General features: G+C 37.1%; 1 protein-coding gene across 3 annotated transcripts in view; it reads right to left on the bottom strand.

Annotated features, from left to right (window-relative positions):
* TGFBR1 (transforming growth factor beta receptor 1) overlaps positions 1-18,469 on the bottom strand; it is a 56,024-nt gene that overhangs the window by 13,728 nt on the left and 23,827 nt on the right. For 2 of the 3 annotated variants that reach the window (XM_045081625.1, XM_045081623.1), the window contains exons 2-5: positions 12,970-13,215; positions 10,464-10,706; positions 5,397-5,627; positions 1,071-1,238 (exon numbers count right to left, since the gene is read on the bottom strand). In XM_045081625.1, coding sequence (XP_044937560.1) covers positions 1,071-1,238; positions 5,397-5,627; positions 10,464-10,706; positions 12,970-13,215 — 888 coding nt within the window. The remainder of the gene's footprint in view (positions 1-1,070; positions 1,239-5,396; positions 5,628-10,463; positions 10,707-12,969; positions 13,216-18,469) is intronic. The other variant, XM_045081624.1, reaches the window with a different exon arrangement.

The raw sequence follows: 18,469 nt of genomic DNA, 5'->3' as shown, positions 1-18,469 counted from the left end.
ACCCAAGTGTCCTTCAACCAATGGACAAATGCAGTATACCCAATTAATGAAATACTACTCAGCCATAAAAAGGAATGAACTACTGATACATGCTATAACATGGATGAATCCCAAAAACATGCCAAGAGAAAGAAGCCAGTCACAGAAGACTACATATGATATGATTCCATTTACAGGAACTATCCAGAATAAGCAAATCTAAAGAGGCAGAAAATAGATTAGTGGTTGCTCAGGATTAAGGAGTTTGGGAGGAAATGGGGAGTGACTGCTATGGGCACAGTGTTTCTTCTTGGAGAGATGAAACGTTCTAAAACAGACTGTGGTGATACACAACTCTGTGAACATACTAAAAGCCACTGAATTATACACTTAAAATGGGTGAATTATATGACATGTGAATCATAACGCAATAGAACTGTTATTATCAACAGTAATGATTTACAGAGATGAGGGAGGCTAAGATGTGAAACAGCATGTGTGTAGTAATGTGGGGAGTGAGGGAGCCACCAGGTGGCAAGGGGATAATCACTAGAGAAGAGAGATATATTGGCATTTGATACCCTACATGGCACAAAAATCATACCATAACAATTTCATAACTAAAATTTAGTATATAATTTTTCAACTATAAAATGATTTCATACAGTCTCCTTATCTCAGGGTCAAATATAATTATTAGATGGCCAGATAACATTCGATGGTGGCATGCTGATTTTTAAAAAGCATGTTTCATATTACATTTGATACTACACATAAAAACACACATTCTGTTAGACTTGAATTCTCAAATCGGGATCCTCATAAATCACAAGACCAAATGCTACTTTTAAGAACTCACGTATCAGTGTTGCTACAATGACTAGAGACTCTCTGAACAAATTCCCCTATTCCTAACTCCACCTGAAATTTTCAACAGAAAGATAAAATAATTTCATCAAAATTTTAAATCATTTTAAACTTAAAATTTATTTTAAACATCTTCATTTAGGCTGACTTCTTACAAAAATTTTCTAACGGACGTTAGATTCATGGGAATTTCAAGCTTAAATAACGTAAGTACTTCGAGTTACCTTGGGTACCAACAATCTCCATGTGGAGATGGGCAAGTCCGCTTGCTGTGGACAAGGCAAGTTTTATCATTCCTTCCACAGTAACTGTATATCTGTTCAAATAATCAAAAAGGGATCCATGCTCATGATAATCTGACACCAACCAGAGCTGAGTCCATGTACCATTGTCTGTAGAGGAGAATAACAATGTTTCAAATGGGTTGCAGAACATCCATTTATCCATTCAAAATTTACCACTTTTACTCAGTCCTGAATTCCATGACTGCAACATGATGACGGTAATTAAGTCTATATGTTATTTCCCTCATATTTTCACACTGTCTCACACTAATACATACATAGCTTTTGGATCCTCTGAGTAAGTCCCCTATTCTTGAGATAAGGCAAGGAGAACTAATCCCACTTAAGAGATAAGGAATCATAGTTCAAAGATGGTGATTTTGAATCTATACAGATGATAGCAGAGCTGGGACTCCTGAGAAGTTAGAAAAATGTTTGGTTCAGGTTGGGTGCTCAGTGGTTCTTTCTAGAAGGAGGAAAGGAAAGGGGAGCATGAGGAAGATGAGAAGTATCTGGAGCCCACTGTGGCCACAGTAGGTAGGAATGGAATAGTATAAGACAAAACTGAAAGTGAGCTTAAACGAAGAAATGCAAGCTTTAATCACAGACTGTACATTCAGTTTACAAAGAAGTCAGGTAAGAGGATTATGATTCCAAGGTTTCCAACTCAGAAAAAATGTAAAAATAGTGGTATTATTGATAAATGAGAAAGCTGGGACAGGTCAGGAGGAAAAAAAACTGGGGCTGAATCCAGTTTTACATAAGGTGATTTTGAACCTCAACAACCAGGAATATGGATTCCAAATATTTGTCTATAAACTAATACATGGATTTGAAATATGTTTTCCCATGGAAATCGTGGTAAAGTTTCTGGCTAGGCTTCTAGGTTAGGCTGGTCCACAAAAGCTTATCTAGCATAGGAATAGCAAGAAAACCACATAGTAGGAAGCAGCACAATTCAGTAAAAGATACACACTTGGGGGTCATCCTGCCCTGGGATGAAATCCAGGGCCTAGTTATTATTGACTATGTGACCTCAGATAAGTGAGGCTCTGTTGCTTCTTTTACACAGCAAGAACACCTTACTTTCGCAAAACTGCTAAGAAGATTTAAAAAAACAGGACAACCTTCATTAAGCATTTAGTAGAATGCATGGCTCATAAGAACTTAAAATGGGTTGTCCCCTCCCTAATGGTTGCAAAAAACAGCAACAACAACAAAAACCCACCCCAACTGACATAAAATAGATTCTATATTTTAAGGCTGTTACTTCAAGGAAAGTAACTGATTATATGAGATTAAGAAGGGTATTTTCACAAGATTCGGGAGGGGATTTCTGGGTATTTTCAAAAGAATTTAGATACTCAGGACACTAGTTCTTTACAAACTTTATATATAAACAAAGTTTATTCTTCCTAAACTTTATAAACTGATTCTATTCAAACATATACCTTTTCTTTTCCCTGATACAAATGCATCACCATTTGTATCTGCATGCTTATTAATCATGACTGAATTCTGAAAGGCTGACAAAGAGGAACACAGGCAGATGGAAGAAAGAGAGATTTTCTGAGGTAATTAACAAGAGAGGCAGAAGAAGGATATGTAAGAGGCTGTGTAATATAAAGGGTTGCCTGAGGGGGGATTAACTAAATCAGGAGGATAAAGATAAAGAAGGGAACTGGGGTGGATGTAGCCCATCCTACAATGTGTGTAGGATGGACAAAGTCCATTAACCCCTGACAAAGAAGAAAGAAGAGGGTAGTGAAGACGCAGGAGGGTGAGCCAGTTCCCATGGTGACCACCAGATGACAGCACCAGCTTGGCTGCTGCCTGAGCAAATGGGGAAAAAAATTTCAGGGCACAGCAGCAAGGGCATTTTCTGCCAGGCTGTTTGCAACTTGGAACGTGCCTAAAACATGTTGGGCCTGGGTGAGGTTTGAGCCCCAAAAGGCAGATTTAAAAGCAACCACCACAGTCAAGTTTGAAACTATGCATGTGGCTAAGTCCTTAAAGGGAGCAATTACTGTTTGTAGACCTAGAGCCTTCACACAAATCAATAAAAAGAGTTTTTAGAAAACAAACACAACTACTAAGAAGTAAGAAATGAACACAGAAAATCTACAGTCACAGAACATTGTCTGTAAGGTTGTTTTAATAGTTAGAAGGGAAACTAAATGGTGCCAAAGCAGAAGAAAATGAAAACAAAGGACGTAATGGAACTATAACCACTGCTTTTGTTTTCACATTAAGTAATACTGAATTGGAAGTAACCACTGATAGATCACTGCCTACATCCATCACATTCATCACTGCCCCAAGTCACAAAAAAGAGATAATCAAGAGGCCCCTGGGAGGCTCAGTCAGTTAAGCATCCAACCCCTTCTTTTCTGCTCAGCTCAGGATCTCAGGATTTTGAGATCAAGCCCCAGGTGGTGCTCAGAGTTCAGCTGGGAGTCTGCTTAAGATTCCTTCCCCTTTCCCCCTCCCTGCCCTCCCTATCTGCTCTTCCGCCCTGCTCATGCTCTCTCTCTCTCTAAAATAAATAAATAAAATATTTTTCTTAATAGAAAGAGATAATCAAATATTATATGGCTCCTAATGTGATATATATATCGATATGTAACAAACAATATACAATACATTTTATACAAATATCATATAAAGTGCATAATATACAGGCAGGTATACAATATTTTCAGGAAACCAATAAAATGACTCAGATTGTCTCTAATCCTAACTACCAGTTTTTAAATACAAGGAGCAAGATCAAAGATACTATGGAAATTCAATCCACACACTCCAGAATGTGATAAGCCCTATAGGACAAACAATCCAGTTCTTCAAGAAACCACAAGGAAAAAAAAAATGAAGAGGAACAAAGGAATTTTAAGGGATTTAAATTAAATATCAACCAAATGCCATGTGTGGATTTTGCATCCTAAAAGTGAATAGCCAATTTTTTTTAAAAAAAGAATACACAACTGCAGAATGTGAAACTGACTGGATACTGATGACATTTCAAAAATTAACAACAGTAGTGTGGTCACGTTGCATTAAGATTCCTTAATCTAAAGATACAAATGAAACATGTTTATGGATAAAAAGATATACTATCATATCTTTGGCTTCAAATAATTCAGAGGCAGAGTAGGTAGAATCAGATCAAATATGATTGGCAATGACCTAATCACATTTGAAGATGGGTGATAGGCTCTATTTGCTCCACTTTTTATATATTGGAAATTTTCTAGAAATAAACTCTAAAAAAGAAACAAGTAATAACTGCTTACTGATAATAAATTCAAAAATATGGGAAAGCAAAAGGGAAAATCATTAAACAGTATTCTGAAGAAATAAATACTTGAAAGAAAATGGGAAGGGAGAAGAGGAAAAAGAGGACCATAGTTCAGGCCAATCTCAAAGAGAAAGGGACAGCATGCATCTGATTGCAGGCGGGGATGATGAGAGTGCTAACACGAGTCTCTGATGAAGCTACAAAAGCAGGAACTATGGGCACAACAGTAGAAGCCGGAGCCAAGACGGTAGATGAAGTACAGGGTGAAACCACTGGTCCCCGTCAGCACTCATTCTGACTCTCCCCTGACATACCTTCCGTGCTTCTTGCAGCATCGAACTGAGGCCAGGGCCCCAGGTATCTGTACCAAAGGCAAGAAAGCAGCCAGACGGTTGGTTACCTATGGGCACAGTGGCCCTGGAGAAACTATTTCTCTACTTAATGGAATTGATTTAAAAGTTTGTTTATTTAAAAGACTACTTAGCCCCTGCCAACTTAAAACACAGAACACACTGAGAAGTTATTTTTAATAGATAAGGTCATTAGTATCTATTAGAATGCCCTAATGGTCATGAAGAAATGTAAAGGAAACAGATCTCTGGGCTCTAACTTACCTCAAAATTTTGAGCACCCAGAGTTTATAAAACTCTATCTTTTCTATGCTATGACTATACTCAAATAACTAACTGCCTAAAACCAAAATAACAAAAGCACATCACTTTTAAATTTAAATATAGCTCTTTTATCTTATAGAACAATTGGAGATTTAGAAGCATGTCATGAGTCAAGAAAATCTTTAAAAAGTTCCTGTTTGTAAAGGTTTCTCATATATTCTATTTGACTTAATGGGTTTAATCTGTATGACAAACATTTATTTCTCATCAAATCTGACAGTGTTTAGTAGCCGTATTTGTAGAAAGGCTCAAGCAGATTTCATTATACTCAAAGGAGAAGTAGATGTTACTGACCTTTATTGTCTGCTGCTATAAATCCCAGGATGTTTTCATGACGTAACATTACGGTCTGATAAATCTCTGCCTCACGGAACCATGAGCGCTCTTCTCTAGAGGAAAATATTTTAACAGCAACTTCTTCTCCTCTCCACTTTCCCCGCCAAACTTCCCCAAATCGACCTTTGCCAATACTTTCTTGTAACACAATAGTTCTTGCAATTGTTCTCTGAACAAGCAATGGTAAACCTGAAAATGAAAATAGGCATTAAGGAGTGACAGAGTAACTCCAAAAGCTCTATCTTTAAAGAACTTACAATCTCACTGAGGAGTGACAAACTACATTTGCAAAAAATAGTAATTCATAATAAAATGAAAATAAGATAATAAATATAATAGATGAATCTAGAATCTGCCTAGAGAGTCCAGGTAGGCTTTATAAAGTAAGTTGAATTTGACTGTCCTTTACGGAAGGGATAGGGCCACAGGAGAAGGGGAGAGAAGGTTTTCAGGTAGGAGGAATATTAAAGCAAAGGCAGAAGAGGGAAATGAATGGATGTTTATGGAACCAGCTCAGTTAAACAGAAGGTGATGTGTATGGTAAAGCAGTGGAAGAGAGGAAAGCTGTCAGAGTATGAAGGGTACTGAATGCTGAGCTCAAGATGACCACCAAGAGGGGTGCCTGGGTGGATCAGTGGTTAAGCATCTGCCTTTGGCTCGGGTCATGATTCTAGGATCCTGGGATCGAGCCCCACATTGGGCTCTCTGCTCAGAAGGGAGCCTGCTTCTCCCTCCCCCTCTGCCTGCTGCTCCCCCTGCTTGTGTGTGTACTCTCTCTCTGTGAAATAAATAAAATCTTTAAAAAAGAAAAAATGACCAATGAGAGCTATGGATAAAACAGGAACTACTAAAAAATTTCTGAAAAGGGTTCATGAATGAGACGAAGCAATTTAAAAATCTTGTTTTAGAAGGATGAATCTGGTAACGGTTTTATTGATGGAAGGAGAAAACTATGTGAACACAAACATAAAATCAGTATGTACAATCCATACTGATTTTAAAAAATCAGTAAAAATTACCACACAAACCATTTCAAGACAAGTAATTTATGTGCTAGGAACTGGCTGCATAGGCAACATTAGTATCTTAAAGAATGATGCCAAGTAACTGAAAGTGGTGACGGGACGCTGGCATTATTTCACCATCTGAACATGCCCTACTCTAAAATATGTATTTTTAAAATATTGCCACACTTACTTGTTTACAGAAAAGGATTTTTCACTACCTACAACATTTAAGTATCACTATATATGGGACTATTCCAATTCACTCAGTATCATATCCCCTCATAGACTAAGTTAAGTGTTATATTATACTGACCCTGACAATAAAAATACCAGTATCAACCATGTTCTGCAAACTACTATTTCTTTCAGACAATCTATACACATAAATTTGTGTAATTTATAATCTATATTCAGAGTTCCTTGCTAGACCAAATTAGCCCAATGGTAGTACATGAAATTACGTGCTGTCTTTGGTTTCCTGACGTGAAATATTTCTTAATTGAAATGTTAAGTCTTTAAAGTGATCAGAAGTTTTTTCTCTTTTCATCTCTAAGTTTCTCAAATGGGTCCTTTTCCTCTTCTTGCTCTCTATCCTCCCCACCTCCGGCAAAGCAGTTAGCAGTCTGATTATAAATAATTGTTTTTATGTTTATAAGGAGGCTGCTAGCTAAAAATAGATCTGTGAAAAATCCTTATTTAAATCAAGGAGCTCTTTTATATTATGAAGATTCTTAATTATGTGGTTTAGTATAGATACTAATTTATGAAATTTTCTTACAGCCTTTGAATGGGGTCATACCATATACTTAAAGATTTAAAGTATACTTAAGAGTTAACTTCAGGAGGCTATTCTGGAAGTTAGAAAGACAAGGAGTACAGAAGAAAGGGGAATTACACACGGGAAGTCTGAAAATGTCTAACACATTCATGTCCCATGTAAATGATATGGCCAAGAAAGGCTACCAGGACAAGGAAAGTTTTTGTCTCCCCATTATCACTGGATTCTAGATCCCAAACTAAAATTCAAAGCCAAATCAAGATTCATCATATTATCTATATTTAGTTACCATAACCGACAGGAATACATGAGCATTTTTAAAAAGTAGTAATTTTCTTCTAAAGAGAAAAATAAATAGGCCTAATTCAAATCTCTATGTTCTCTGCTTTCCTCTCCTCTCCTTACAACTGCTTGAGAGAAAAACTTCCATAGGGAAAGCAGTGGCCCTAAGAGACTCAATCTCTTTCAGAAACTAGCACATGTGCACACACACTTTAACAGCAGCTTAAATAAGGGCACACATACAACCTGTGATTCAAATTTACACAACAGGGATTAGGTTAGCTTCACACATAGAGTTGCCTTCCCAAGTTAAAGATACAGTCTTTGAGAAATAGACCTTTCCTCCACTAAAGTCACGGTACTGAATAATAAACATATGAATATAACATGAAATGTTTAGTTTTAGCTTTTCTCAATGAGCAAAAGAACTAAAGAGGGTATACATAAAGCCACTGTACTGATTCACAGTCATGAGTCCCATGCATGAGACAGCGTTAAGGCTTTATAATGAATAGGAGGGAAACAGGTGGCATGTTCTGCTATCATTCAACACAGGATAGCTTCTGTCTCAATAAATCTGGAGGCCATTCAGCACATAATGAACTATGACGGGGAAAGGAGGCCTTCAACTAAGTTTTTTTGGTACAATGCAGCAAATTAATACCATATGTCAGATTGTTCTTCCAAGTATCTTTCCAATAAGTGTAACACCTGTCATTTGGACATAACTACAATTTATCAAAACATCTTGTCTCATTTGAACCTCATAACAATCCAATGACGTGTACAGGGCAGGGTTCATTACTTTCATTTTAAAGATAAAATAACTTGGGCATGAGACATCAGCTAACTGCCCGAAGCCACAGAGCTAGCAAACAATGTAGACAAGTTTTTGCAGAGTAAGGCATAAAAGAAAAGAGAGAAACTCTCAGATAACAGAGCTGTAGTTCCTGATGCATCTAAAAATACAGGTAAAATGGAAAAAGAGTGATTTCATTCTTGACTTCATGTCTGCATCCTGAAAAGTAAATAAATGTATTCTTATTCAGAAATCAGGTGCCATCCAGACAGCAATTTCTTCTAATCCTTTAGGTAGGCTGATTCCCCGGGAGGCCTGATACAGCACTACCGTCCCAAGTGGCATAAGCAGCTGTGATTTCTCTGGGTGGAAGTCTGGCAACGAGGGACTAATTCCAAATGAGCTTTAGACACCCTGATTTTCTGGGACTTTGGTCTTTGTTTATCATAGTTTTTTGATCTAGGATGACTTCTAGAATGAGCCAGATCTCCTTTGGGAATGCTTTGGATTAACTCAGAATCAACTGGAAACTCCAGGGAAACCCTAAAACAAGCTCTCTCTCCTCTCCTCTACCACTCTGGCCCAAAGACTGTCACATCTTCAGTGCCAAGGCTGTTCCATCTCAACCCAAATTCTTGCTGCCTCCCTGCTCACTATGGTCTCAGGGATCCTTAAAGGCTGTTTTGAGGGACCTAGGTTCCAGTGGCAAGCCTGTGTGTGTCCAGTGTCATGGACAGAAGTCACGTGCTGTATATACATGGCCAACAGACAACTTCAGGCCAAGAAGTCAGTTTCTTCATACTTTTATGACTCAACAGATATGCATACAATATATATTCATTTCCTTAAAATAAACAGACATTTGTCATTGCATGAACATTTGTTGTACTGTATGTGATTTCATGCTTCACTCATATTCTACCCCCAGTCACAACTTCTGCTTTAATGTTCGTTTAGTCACTTAATTATAAAATTATAATATATAATTATAAAATTAGTGAGATTTTCTTTCTTTTTTTAAATTTTATTTATTTATTTGACAGTCAGAGATCACAAGTAGGCAGAGAGGCAGGCGGGGGGGGGGGGCGGGAAACAGGCTCCCCGTTGAGCAGAGAGCCCGATGCAGGGCTTGATCCCAGGACCCTTGGCATCATGACCTGATCTAAAGGCAGAGGCCTAACCCACTGAGCCACCCAGGCGCAAATATACATATTTTCAAATCTTCATTTTATCCACAAACCAGGGCTTTCTTTGAAGTTGATTTATATTTCCAAAAGACAGTATATCTCAGTATCTGTTCCATATTTGTAATGAGGAAACAGAAGCCCAAAAGAAGAAACACAGTTTAACAAGGTCAGAGCCAACCAAAGACAAACTTGCACTGGAATCTAGATCTCTTGATTCCTAGCCCAGTGTCAAATTACAATATTGTGGAGGACAGGGGTCTGCCTCTCTTAGCATCCTTTCAAAGCACATGCAAGTGAAAAAAATAAATCCCTTTCAGTTTAAAGATGAAGCACCGCTGTACCAAAATCTACTTCAAGGAATGATTCTGGCAATTAGCCAGTCTATTTCTGAAACCACAAGAATCAGCAAATGGAACTGAGAAAAGCAAACATCACAGAGGCCATGGATCCATAAAATTATATGAGATAACAAGGAGGTTAGACATTTTTTAAAGTGAGAAAATCATTAGTTTAATAAAAAAAATAGGTCTGAGCTAAAGACAGCAATTTCATATGTTAAAAAAGCAAATAACCTTCACAATTCCAAACACATTTTCTGTCACGCTTGCTTTCAAGTATAAAAATAAAGCTGCTAAACAATCCTGAATAGAATGGGTAGCCGCAGATCATTTGAGTATCTGTCAACTTCAGCCTCATCCATAAGAAAATAATTATCCTTATTCTTTCTCTCTCATGGAGTCAAAAGGTGAGAAAGCTTTTCAATTTATACAAACAGGAAGCTGACTTACTTATTTCAACAGTAAAAGTACATTCTAATTTTCTATGCTAAAATAGTCATAGACTTCTATTGGGCTTAAGGTTGAACTAAGTTTTAAACACACTAAGCCAAATTGGCTTAACCAACTAATAAAATAAATAATATAGCTAACTTTTAGAAGATTCCTTAGGAAAAAGGAAAAATAATTCCCTTACCTGATCCAGAACCCGATGTCGTCATATCATAAATTAAATCTTTTAATGTGGTGCCCTCCGAAATAAAAGGGCGATCTAAGGAAGGATCCTCTTCATTTGGCACTCGATGGTGAATCACAGTACGGTTATGGCAGATATAAACCATCAACATGAGTGAGATGCAGACGAAGCAGACTGGTCCAGCAATGACAGCTGCCAGTTCAACGGGACCAAGGCCAGATGATGGCTTTCCTGAAAAAGGGCCTCAAATGAAATAAACATCAACAATAGCAAAAACACTGAAGGTGGCAACCGCAATTTCTTAATCCTCCCTATTTCCTATACTTGGCCACTACTCCCATTAGTCAGAGATCCATTCCAGAAGCTCACAGGGCTCAGATCCAGAACAAGTGAATCATCCTGTCTTCACCCATTGCCCCCCTACCCGCTTCATGATCACCAGCTCAGTCAACATCCACTTACTCTTCCTCTGCTCTTCAGCCTTCGACTAAGGAAGTAACTTTCCCATTCTTGGGATATTTATTTGATTTCTTATGATCCAATCCTAATTCTAGTAATTTCTTTTAAGAAGAAGGGTCCTTATACACTGAATACTTAATTATCTAAAGATGACTATTGCTTTTATATATGGAAAATCTTGGCTGATCTAAAGAATTCTGGTTAACAATTAATATATGATGTTTTACTGCCTTTTGGTATTTAAAAAAAGAAGAAAATCTGAACTTTTTCTGTCTCTAAGAGATAAGCAGTGTTACCTTATGCTGAATGCATAAACAATATTTTTCTTTGTTCTTAAAATTGACATTTTTTTATTATATGTATTTGGGAAAGTATTTTTTTCACTAATTTCATTAATTTTGCTAGCACATTCTTTTCTGTCTGCTTCTATGCCATTTTCTGGAATTTTTGCAGTAAGTATATTGGGTCACCTAGATTTATCCTCTATCTTAATCTGTTTACTATCTTTTCTCCCTGAATTGTAACACAATTTCTCAAGCTTTTCTCACACTAGGCTATAAAATATTAGTCTCCAGTCTGCTACTCACTTTCAATATTACATTTTTAAAAATAATCAATTGAGCTTTCCATCTAAAAAAGTGATCTTTAACCAAAAACGAACTTTGGACTATCTGAAAGTTCTTCCCTATCATGACATCTACCCAGTTCAGTTCACTTCTTTTCAACCACTGAATCTTTTTATTTGGTAATTTTTTTTGCTGTTTGCTTAACAGAAACCTGGGAATGAGGGATTTAGGTATGCTTATCATTAGAAATGAAGTTAGTTCTTCACAGGCTTTATGAGCCCTCATTTAGATATTTCGAGCCCAAACAATGGAAATGGGAAATTCTGGAATTAGAATTTTCTTTTTCATATTAGAATTGCAGATACCCTGAACAGAAGTCGGAAAAATTATAGTCCAATAGAAACTTGCCATGGGGAAGCTTCCCTAAAATGCTGAATATCTGGTTTTACTCTGCTGTTAGCACTCGAATGAAGGGTAAGACTGCCTCCCCCTGTAACCTGTGGGACTGGCCCTTTTCTGCTGGGCCACAGCAGTGCTTCCTACTTCAGTTAGCATGATGCCTGGACCAGCTGAGTGGAGAGTGAGCACCGTGGTCTGCCTCCCAGAGCAATGAAACCAGGTGATTCTTCCTAAAGGAGAATGGAGCCGTTGCTTCTGTAACGTCCTCACCTCAAACCCCTCAGAGTTTAAGGTTTGGTGGGATTTGTAAGAGGTCCTTTCACTTACTTCTTTTCATATGGGTAGTCAATCTTCACTAGTCTGAAGTTATCTGCAGTATAAATTATAGAAGTTTTCACAAGCACAGGAATGGGGATGGTATTCTTCCATCAATTTGGCTAGCATGAATACAAGTTTCCTGCATTTTTATATTCCTTTGATTATGACAGTTGAAATTTGGGATTTGAGGAAGGATAGGCTCAGACTAAGATCTTAAACCAGAACCTGAAAATTAAACTAATCCTTAGAGGGTATAAAGCCTTCAAATTCCTGACTCTGCTTGGACACTGTAAAATGTAAACTATAGTGAAGGACAAAAAAATTTAGAAATCATATGATTTATACACAAAGATGATAAAGCAAGGTTAAAATTACAAAATAAAGGCATCTGGGCTGTTTAGTGCTGCCCATTATCAATTACTTTAAAAGGCTGGATGATTATACAAGGAAAAGAAACTCACTCTAAGGATAAAGTAGGGACTGCCTGAGGACATACTGCTATGGCAGCTTTGTCAGAATTCGCCTTTAAGAGGCTCGCCTTTTAGACCTAAGTGACCTCAGAGAAAGTCTATTACTGGAACCACGTTGTCAAACAACACAACACCCAGTAGTCAGGATCTTGGCTACTCCTGTAACTCTACAACCACTGACAAGTTCCTTCTTGCCTCTGAACTGGATTCTAAGATTCCTTCCAGTTCTAAAACCATAGTCGGAATCAGCTTTTCTTGTAGTGTTAAGAAAAAAAATCTTATACAACAACTTACCAACAGTTGGGAGTTCTATTTTATTGCAATGGTCCTGGTTGCAGCAATAGGTTGTAGTAACAGACCCAGTTTTTGAAGACGGTGCACATACAAATGGTCTGTCTCGAGGAATTAGGTCAATTTCAGCTATACACATGCTATTGTGTATAACTTTGTCGGTGGTCTCTGTGACAGAGACAAAGCAGAGCCCATCTGTCACACAAGTAAAATTGTCTTTTGTACAAAGGTGGCAAAAACACTGTAATGCTGGAAAAAGAGAATAAGATTCTCTTAGAAAAAATTCTCCAGGTTAACAACTTGAAATTATCCCATATTCCCTAAAATAATACATTCCTGATCCTATTATAATCATACAATTTCTCTGCACTGTTCAAAAAACAAAACTCTTATTACTCTCAGAAGTTCCAAATTCTGTGAAAACCACACATACGTATGAGCCAAATATGGTAAAATCTGGACCCAGGTTTTTTTCTAAAGCCTTTTTGCTTCCAAGTACAAATTCTGACAAGTAATTTCATTAAGTTAAGGCAAGCATTTGCGCTCCTATTTGAAACACAGTACATTTAAATTTTTAACGGTCATACTTATTCTTATCAGTTGAAAGCTATGTATTCACATATTCCCCCCACTGGGAAGCAATGTGTGAAAGTACTTCTACCTACTCACAGTAGGTTAGAAATGTCATTTGGGTGGATTTATGGCAATGGAGTAAAATGGAAATAGATTTGTACTAAGCCAGACACTCTTTCCTCTTGTGCAAATGCTAAGAAGCACATACATCTTCTAGTTAGGGTTAGTGTACTTGCTCAGTAAGCCAAGAAGACTGCACCAGTAATACATAAATGCTCCAATCACACACCCAACCATACACTGTTCGAGAAACACAATGCTCCATGACCATTTGTATCTTTTGATCTTCGTGGCTCAAGAGGTGACTTCTTTCAGGAAGTCTTCCCCTAATTACCAACACCTTCCAACATACACAGACACACGGACACCCTCTCCACCATGTTCTCCAATGAGGTAAAATGCTGTCCAAAGCACACACTGCTTACCAGAATTGCTAGTTTTTTCTCTCCACTATGAAACTGCAAGATCCATAGTAATAATTTCTGTAAATTGATATTTAACATGAGGCCTGGTAAAAACCAGCATTCAAAAAATTTTTTTTGTTAAATCAATGATAGAATGGGTACTTACAATCTCATGAAACTGCAAAACACAGGTATGTCCTTAAGTCCAAAGAAACTTGCCAATTACTTTTTGGAGAGGAAAAAGTTACAGTTCAGGTAATGTAGTATACAGAATGGCTACTTATGATGAGACCAAGGAGGTCCACAAAGACTGTGTATTTAGAAAAAGAACAGCTCTGCAGGCAGGCCAGAAGAAAGCTAACTCTCTGCACAGCTAACTTGCTGTGCAGGAAGGGTTAACTCAGCAGGGTTGAGTTGCTCAAATCCTGCACATTCCCAAGAAAGACCTGTTTTCAGGCCTGGCCCTTGGCCAGTCCCTAGGAAATGAGCTCTGAGCCCTTGAAATACTCTCCATGATAAGAATGGAGTCACAAGCCTGTGTGACTGAGCTCCAATAAAACCACTGGGCACGAAGGCTCTGCTGAGCTTCCCAGGCTGGCAACACCGTACACGTGCGGTCACACTGTTGCTGAGCTATGGCATGTACCTGTGCTACTGCACAGGCTGAGGACACTTGGAAGCCGGCATCTGGTTTCTCCTGGGATTTGCCTTTCCCTTTTGATAATTTAATATGTATCTTTCCCACTGTAATAAACCATAACCAGGAGTATAGCTTTTCTGAGTCCCATGAGTCCTTCTGGCCAATCACTCAGCCTGAGGGTGGTCTTGGGGACCTTACCTCACTTGCTAAACCAAATTCAGGAATGTCAGGATCCCTTGAGGAAGTGATTCTTGGTTGCTGGATTAATTAATATACTTATTACCTTTACAGATTAGCAAAGTTTTACCTTAATCATTATAAAAAAAAATTTGTTCTTTCTTCTTAGACGTTCAACTGTTTGAATTAACTCCTCCCAAACACAGTAAGAACTCAAAATGAGTATTTAAAAAGACACAATCATAGTTTAACATTTACAAATTATTTTTCAATTTTGTTATTTAAATTCTATTTAGTTAACATACAGTAAATTGGTAGCTTCAGAGGTGATTTAGTGATTCATCAGTTGCATATAACACCCTGCTCATTACATCAAGAGTCCTCCTTCATGCCAATCACTCAATTACTCCAGCCCCCCACCCACCTCCCCTCCAGCAACCCTCAGTTTTTTTCCTAGAGTTAAGAGTCTCTTACGGTTTGCCTCCCTCTGTTTTCATCTTATTTTATTCTTCCTTCCCTTCCCCTATGTTCATCTGTTTTGTTCCTTAAATTCCAAAAGTGAAATTATATTAACATATAAAGATTATTTAAAGAGATGGTGGTTATTCATGGTGAGGTTTAGGGGTGGTTATTATAGATTCAATTCCCTAAAGAGGAATTCTGAATAAGAAACCCATGGACTGGTTTCAGGGATACATGAATGCCATGAAACTGTCAAATGTTGTATGTATTTGCATTTTGGAGGTTCATAGCTTCCAAGAGAATCACAAAGGGGTCTATCACCCACAAAAGATTAAAACCACCACCATAGGAGATCATCATCATTCTCTCCTGAATCCCCTTTACTTGCGGTTAGTCAACCAATATTTTCTAATCATTATTCTTATCCGTTACTGTGTCAAAAGCTTAGTGTACAAAGATTGGTATAATCCATGGTCACAGACCTTGAAGAGCTCCAAGGCCTACAAAAAGAGGCCTTGTTAATCGATACATTACTTAATTAATACATAATTAATTGATAATACATAATTAATAGTATTATTATAATATATTGATTATTAATATATAAGTGATTAATAATACATGATACAATGTGGTAATTGCTATATATATATATATATATATATATATATATATATATATATACTGTCATGAATATCCTCTCAGTTCTAAGATCTTCATCTTCTCCCTTAGCATATATGAAATGAGACCTAAACACCTGGTCTAACAATTAAGACTTTTACTATTGGGGTCCAACTTACCACTCACATTATAAATGCAATCTAGGGCCTCATACTTCTTACCATTTTAACAATCATGTCTTTCATGGCCATGGTCTTTACATATACTATCTCTATGCCTAGTTCAAACAAGATTTTTCATGATAGGCTCTAAACTCTGCCCTACTCTTAAGGTAAGTGGCAGGTCCTTACAATATGTTCCCATAGTCCTCTTTGTATACCTTTCAGATAGAACAAATCAATCTACTTATAGTTTGCTGTTAAAGTGTCTCTCATCACACTAAGAAGGGCCACGTTTTTTAAAATTCATTTTCCCACCACTGAATCCTGAACTTGGTGATCACAAAAATGTATGCTAAAACAAGTGTTACCCAAACAGGAGGTCACAAGTATGTTGGGAGAAGGGGAGTCTAAGAATTGTGTACAAAATTTTGCTAATGTTTTCATTTAAAAGATAATCTAAATAAATAAGATAATCTAAAATGAATGATAAAAATGCTAAAGTAACCACAATCTAAACAAAAACTATCAGAAGGCTTTCACTGATGCTTCTTCAGTTCTGTTAAAATCTTCTTCAGGCCAAATGGCCTAATGGCACTCTGTATAAGCAAAGCTCTGACAATAACTGTAACCAACAGTGAAAAATAAAGGAATCTAGAATCATCACAGCATATGATAAGACCGGCATGGTATATTCAAAGCTAATACCATACATATGCTACCATAATTACATGGATCCTATCTTTGTAGTACAATTGCAAAAGTTGATTAGAATTAAATGTGGTTGAAGTATCCAGTGACATTTTTCCATTCCCATTTCCAGCATGAGCTAGTGTAGAGAACCATTTAATAAAGATTTCAGTAATGACATAACGTTAACCTCATCTTCAAACGAACACCACAGCTGACATCTCATTAAAACTGGTATTTGAGGAATGCTTGCTGGCAAGTGTTTTGGTTAGATAGGAGGTCTGACAATCCTGAACTTAGAAACAAAGCCTGAAGTCATTAATAGCACCTTGCACAACATTACTTAGAATGGGTACTTGCAGCTTTTAGTATCACTGAAGTTAAAATACAGAAACAGATTTAAAATGGAATGAGACCTAAGGCTCTTTTTTTTCCTACTGTGAAACCTAAACATCACCTGTCACACTGAATAACAATATTAACTTGAAATCTGTTAGTTGTGTAGTTGTCTTTATATTTAATTTGCAGGCTTGGTTTATAGTTTTAAATGAGCCAAAAATAAAAAAATTTATATCTAGTTTCATAGCTATATAATTAAAGTAACATGACAAATACATTCCATATGTTTTCTTTTAAAGAGGTCATTACTTATGGCAAGTTTGAGAAAGTCTGTGCTAAAGGGGTTCTCTTAACAAGAGTCTTTCAGTAGGAACAGGTCGCTGGACAAACAGAAACATTACTTAACATGAAGCTTAACCAGGTAAGGGTTTACCTCTTGAAGGAATCTTAAACTTCTATTTTACCACTTTAAATCAGAGTTGAGACTGAATACAAAACTGCTGTTAAATATGAGATGCAGTAATATAGTTTAGGGAAAAAATAAGGTAATTTAAAAATCCCCATGAACTCATGAACTTTAGTTCCCATTTTTAAAAAATTCAAACTTATTAATAGATAGATCTGACCCCTCGTTATCTCCCTTTCTTAATTAGATTGTTGTTTCTGTTGATTTTCAAATGCATGTACAGGGCAAAATTTCTACCTAACAAAGGTATACAACAATGGCTTCTTCCCACCCCACAGCCCATAATTTCACGCCCCATGCCACCCTATCCCTTAACATCAGCCTCTCCTCGTCAACTTGACTTTCATTTAATTCTGCCATTTTTCATTGAGCATACCCATAGGCCAGATGCTGAGCAGGCTGTGGGGTAGAGGGATAAATAAGACAAGCTGGACTGAAGGAACTCACCAGGGTGGAAAAGTAAGGCATTAAACAGATCATTAAAATCCAGATGCTGGAAGAGAATGATCAAAGTGCTTTAACTCTGCCAACGTAGAAGGGAAGGCAAGAAAAGCTGCCCAGGACATCCAAATCAGAACTTGGAGAATATGTAAAACTGATCAATAGTTGAAGGTGAGAAAGCAGTCCTGACAGGGTTTTCTTTTCTCTGTGGTAGGATTTCATCATTGGTGGCTATAATGTGTTAATGAGACTATCAAATTTAAATAACTATTCAAGATACTAACCATAATGGTTTCATTTTATCAACAAAATGAACATAATACATTCCTGACCTATTTCATCATCTCAATGAAATCATCAAATGAGATACTATATATCAGCACATTTTGAAACTATTAATATAAAATCGTATGTGGCCATATAGAATTATCAAATATAATAAATGGCATTGTTCCAAACACAATTTATTTGT

This window comes from Mustela putorius, unplaced genomic scaffold, assembly GCF_011764305.1.
Source record: "Mustela putorius furo isolate JIRA1106 unplaced genomic scaffold, ASM1176430v1.1 tig00000580_pilon_pilon_pilon, whole genome shotgun sequence".
NCBI classification, from domain to species: domain Eukaryota; kingdom Metazoa; phylum Chordata; class Mammalia; order Carnivora; family Mustelidae; genus Mustela; species Mustela putorius.
Note: the sequence above shows the minus strand (reverse complement) of the source record. Positions and strands in the feature narration are given on the sequence as shown.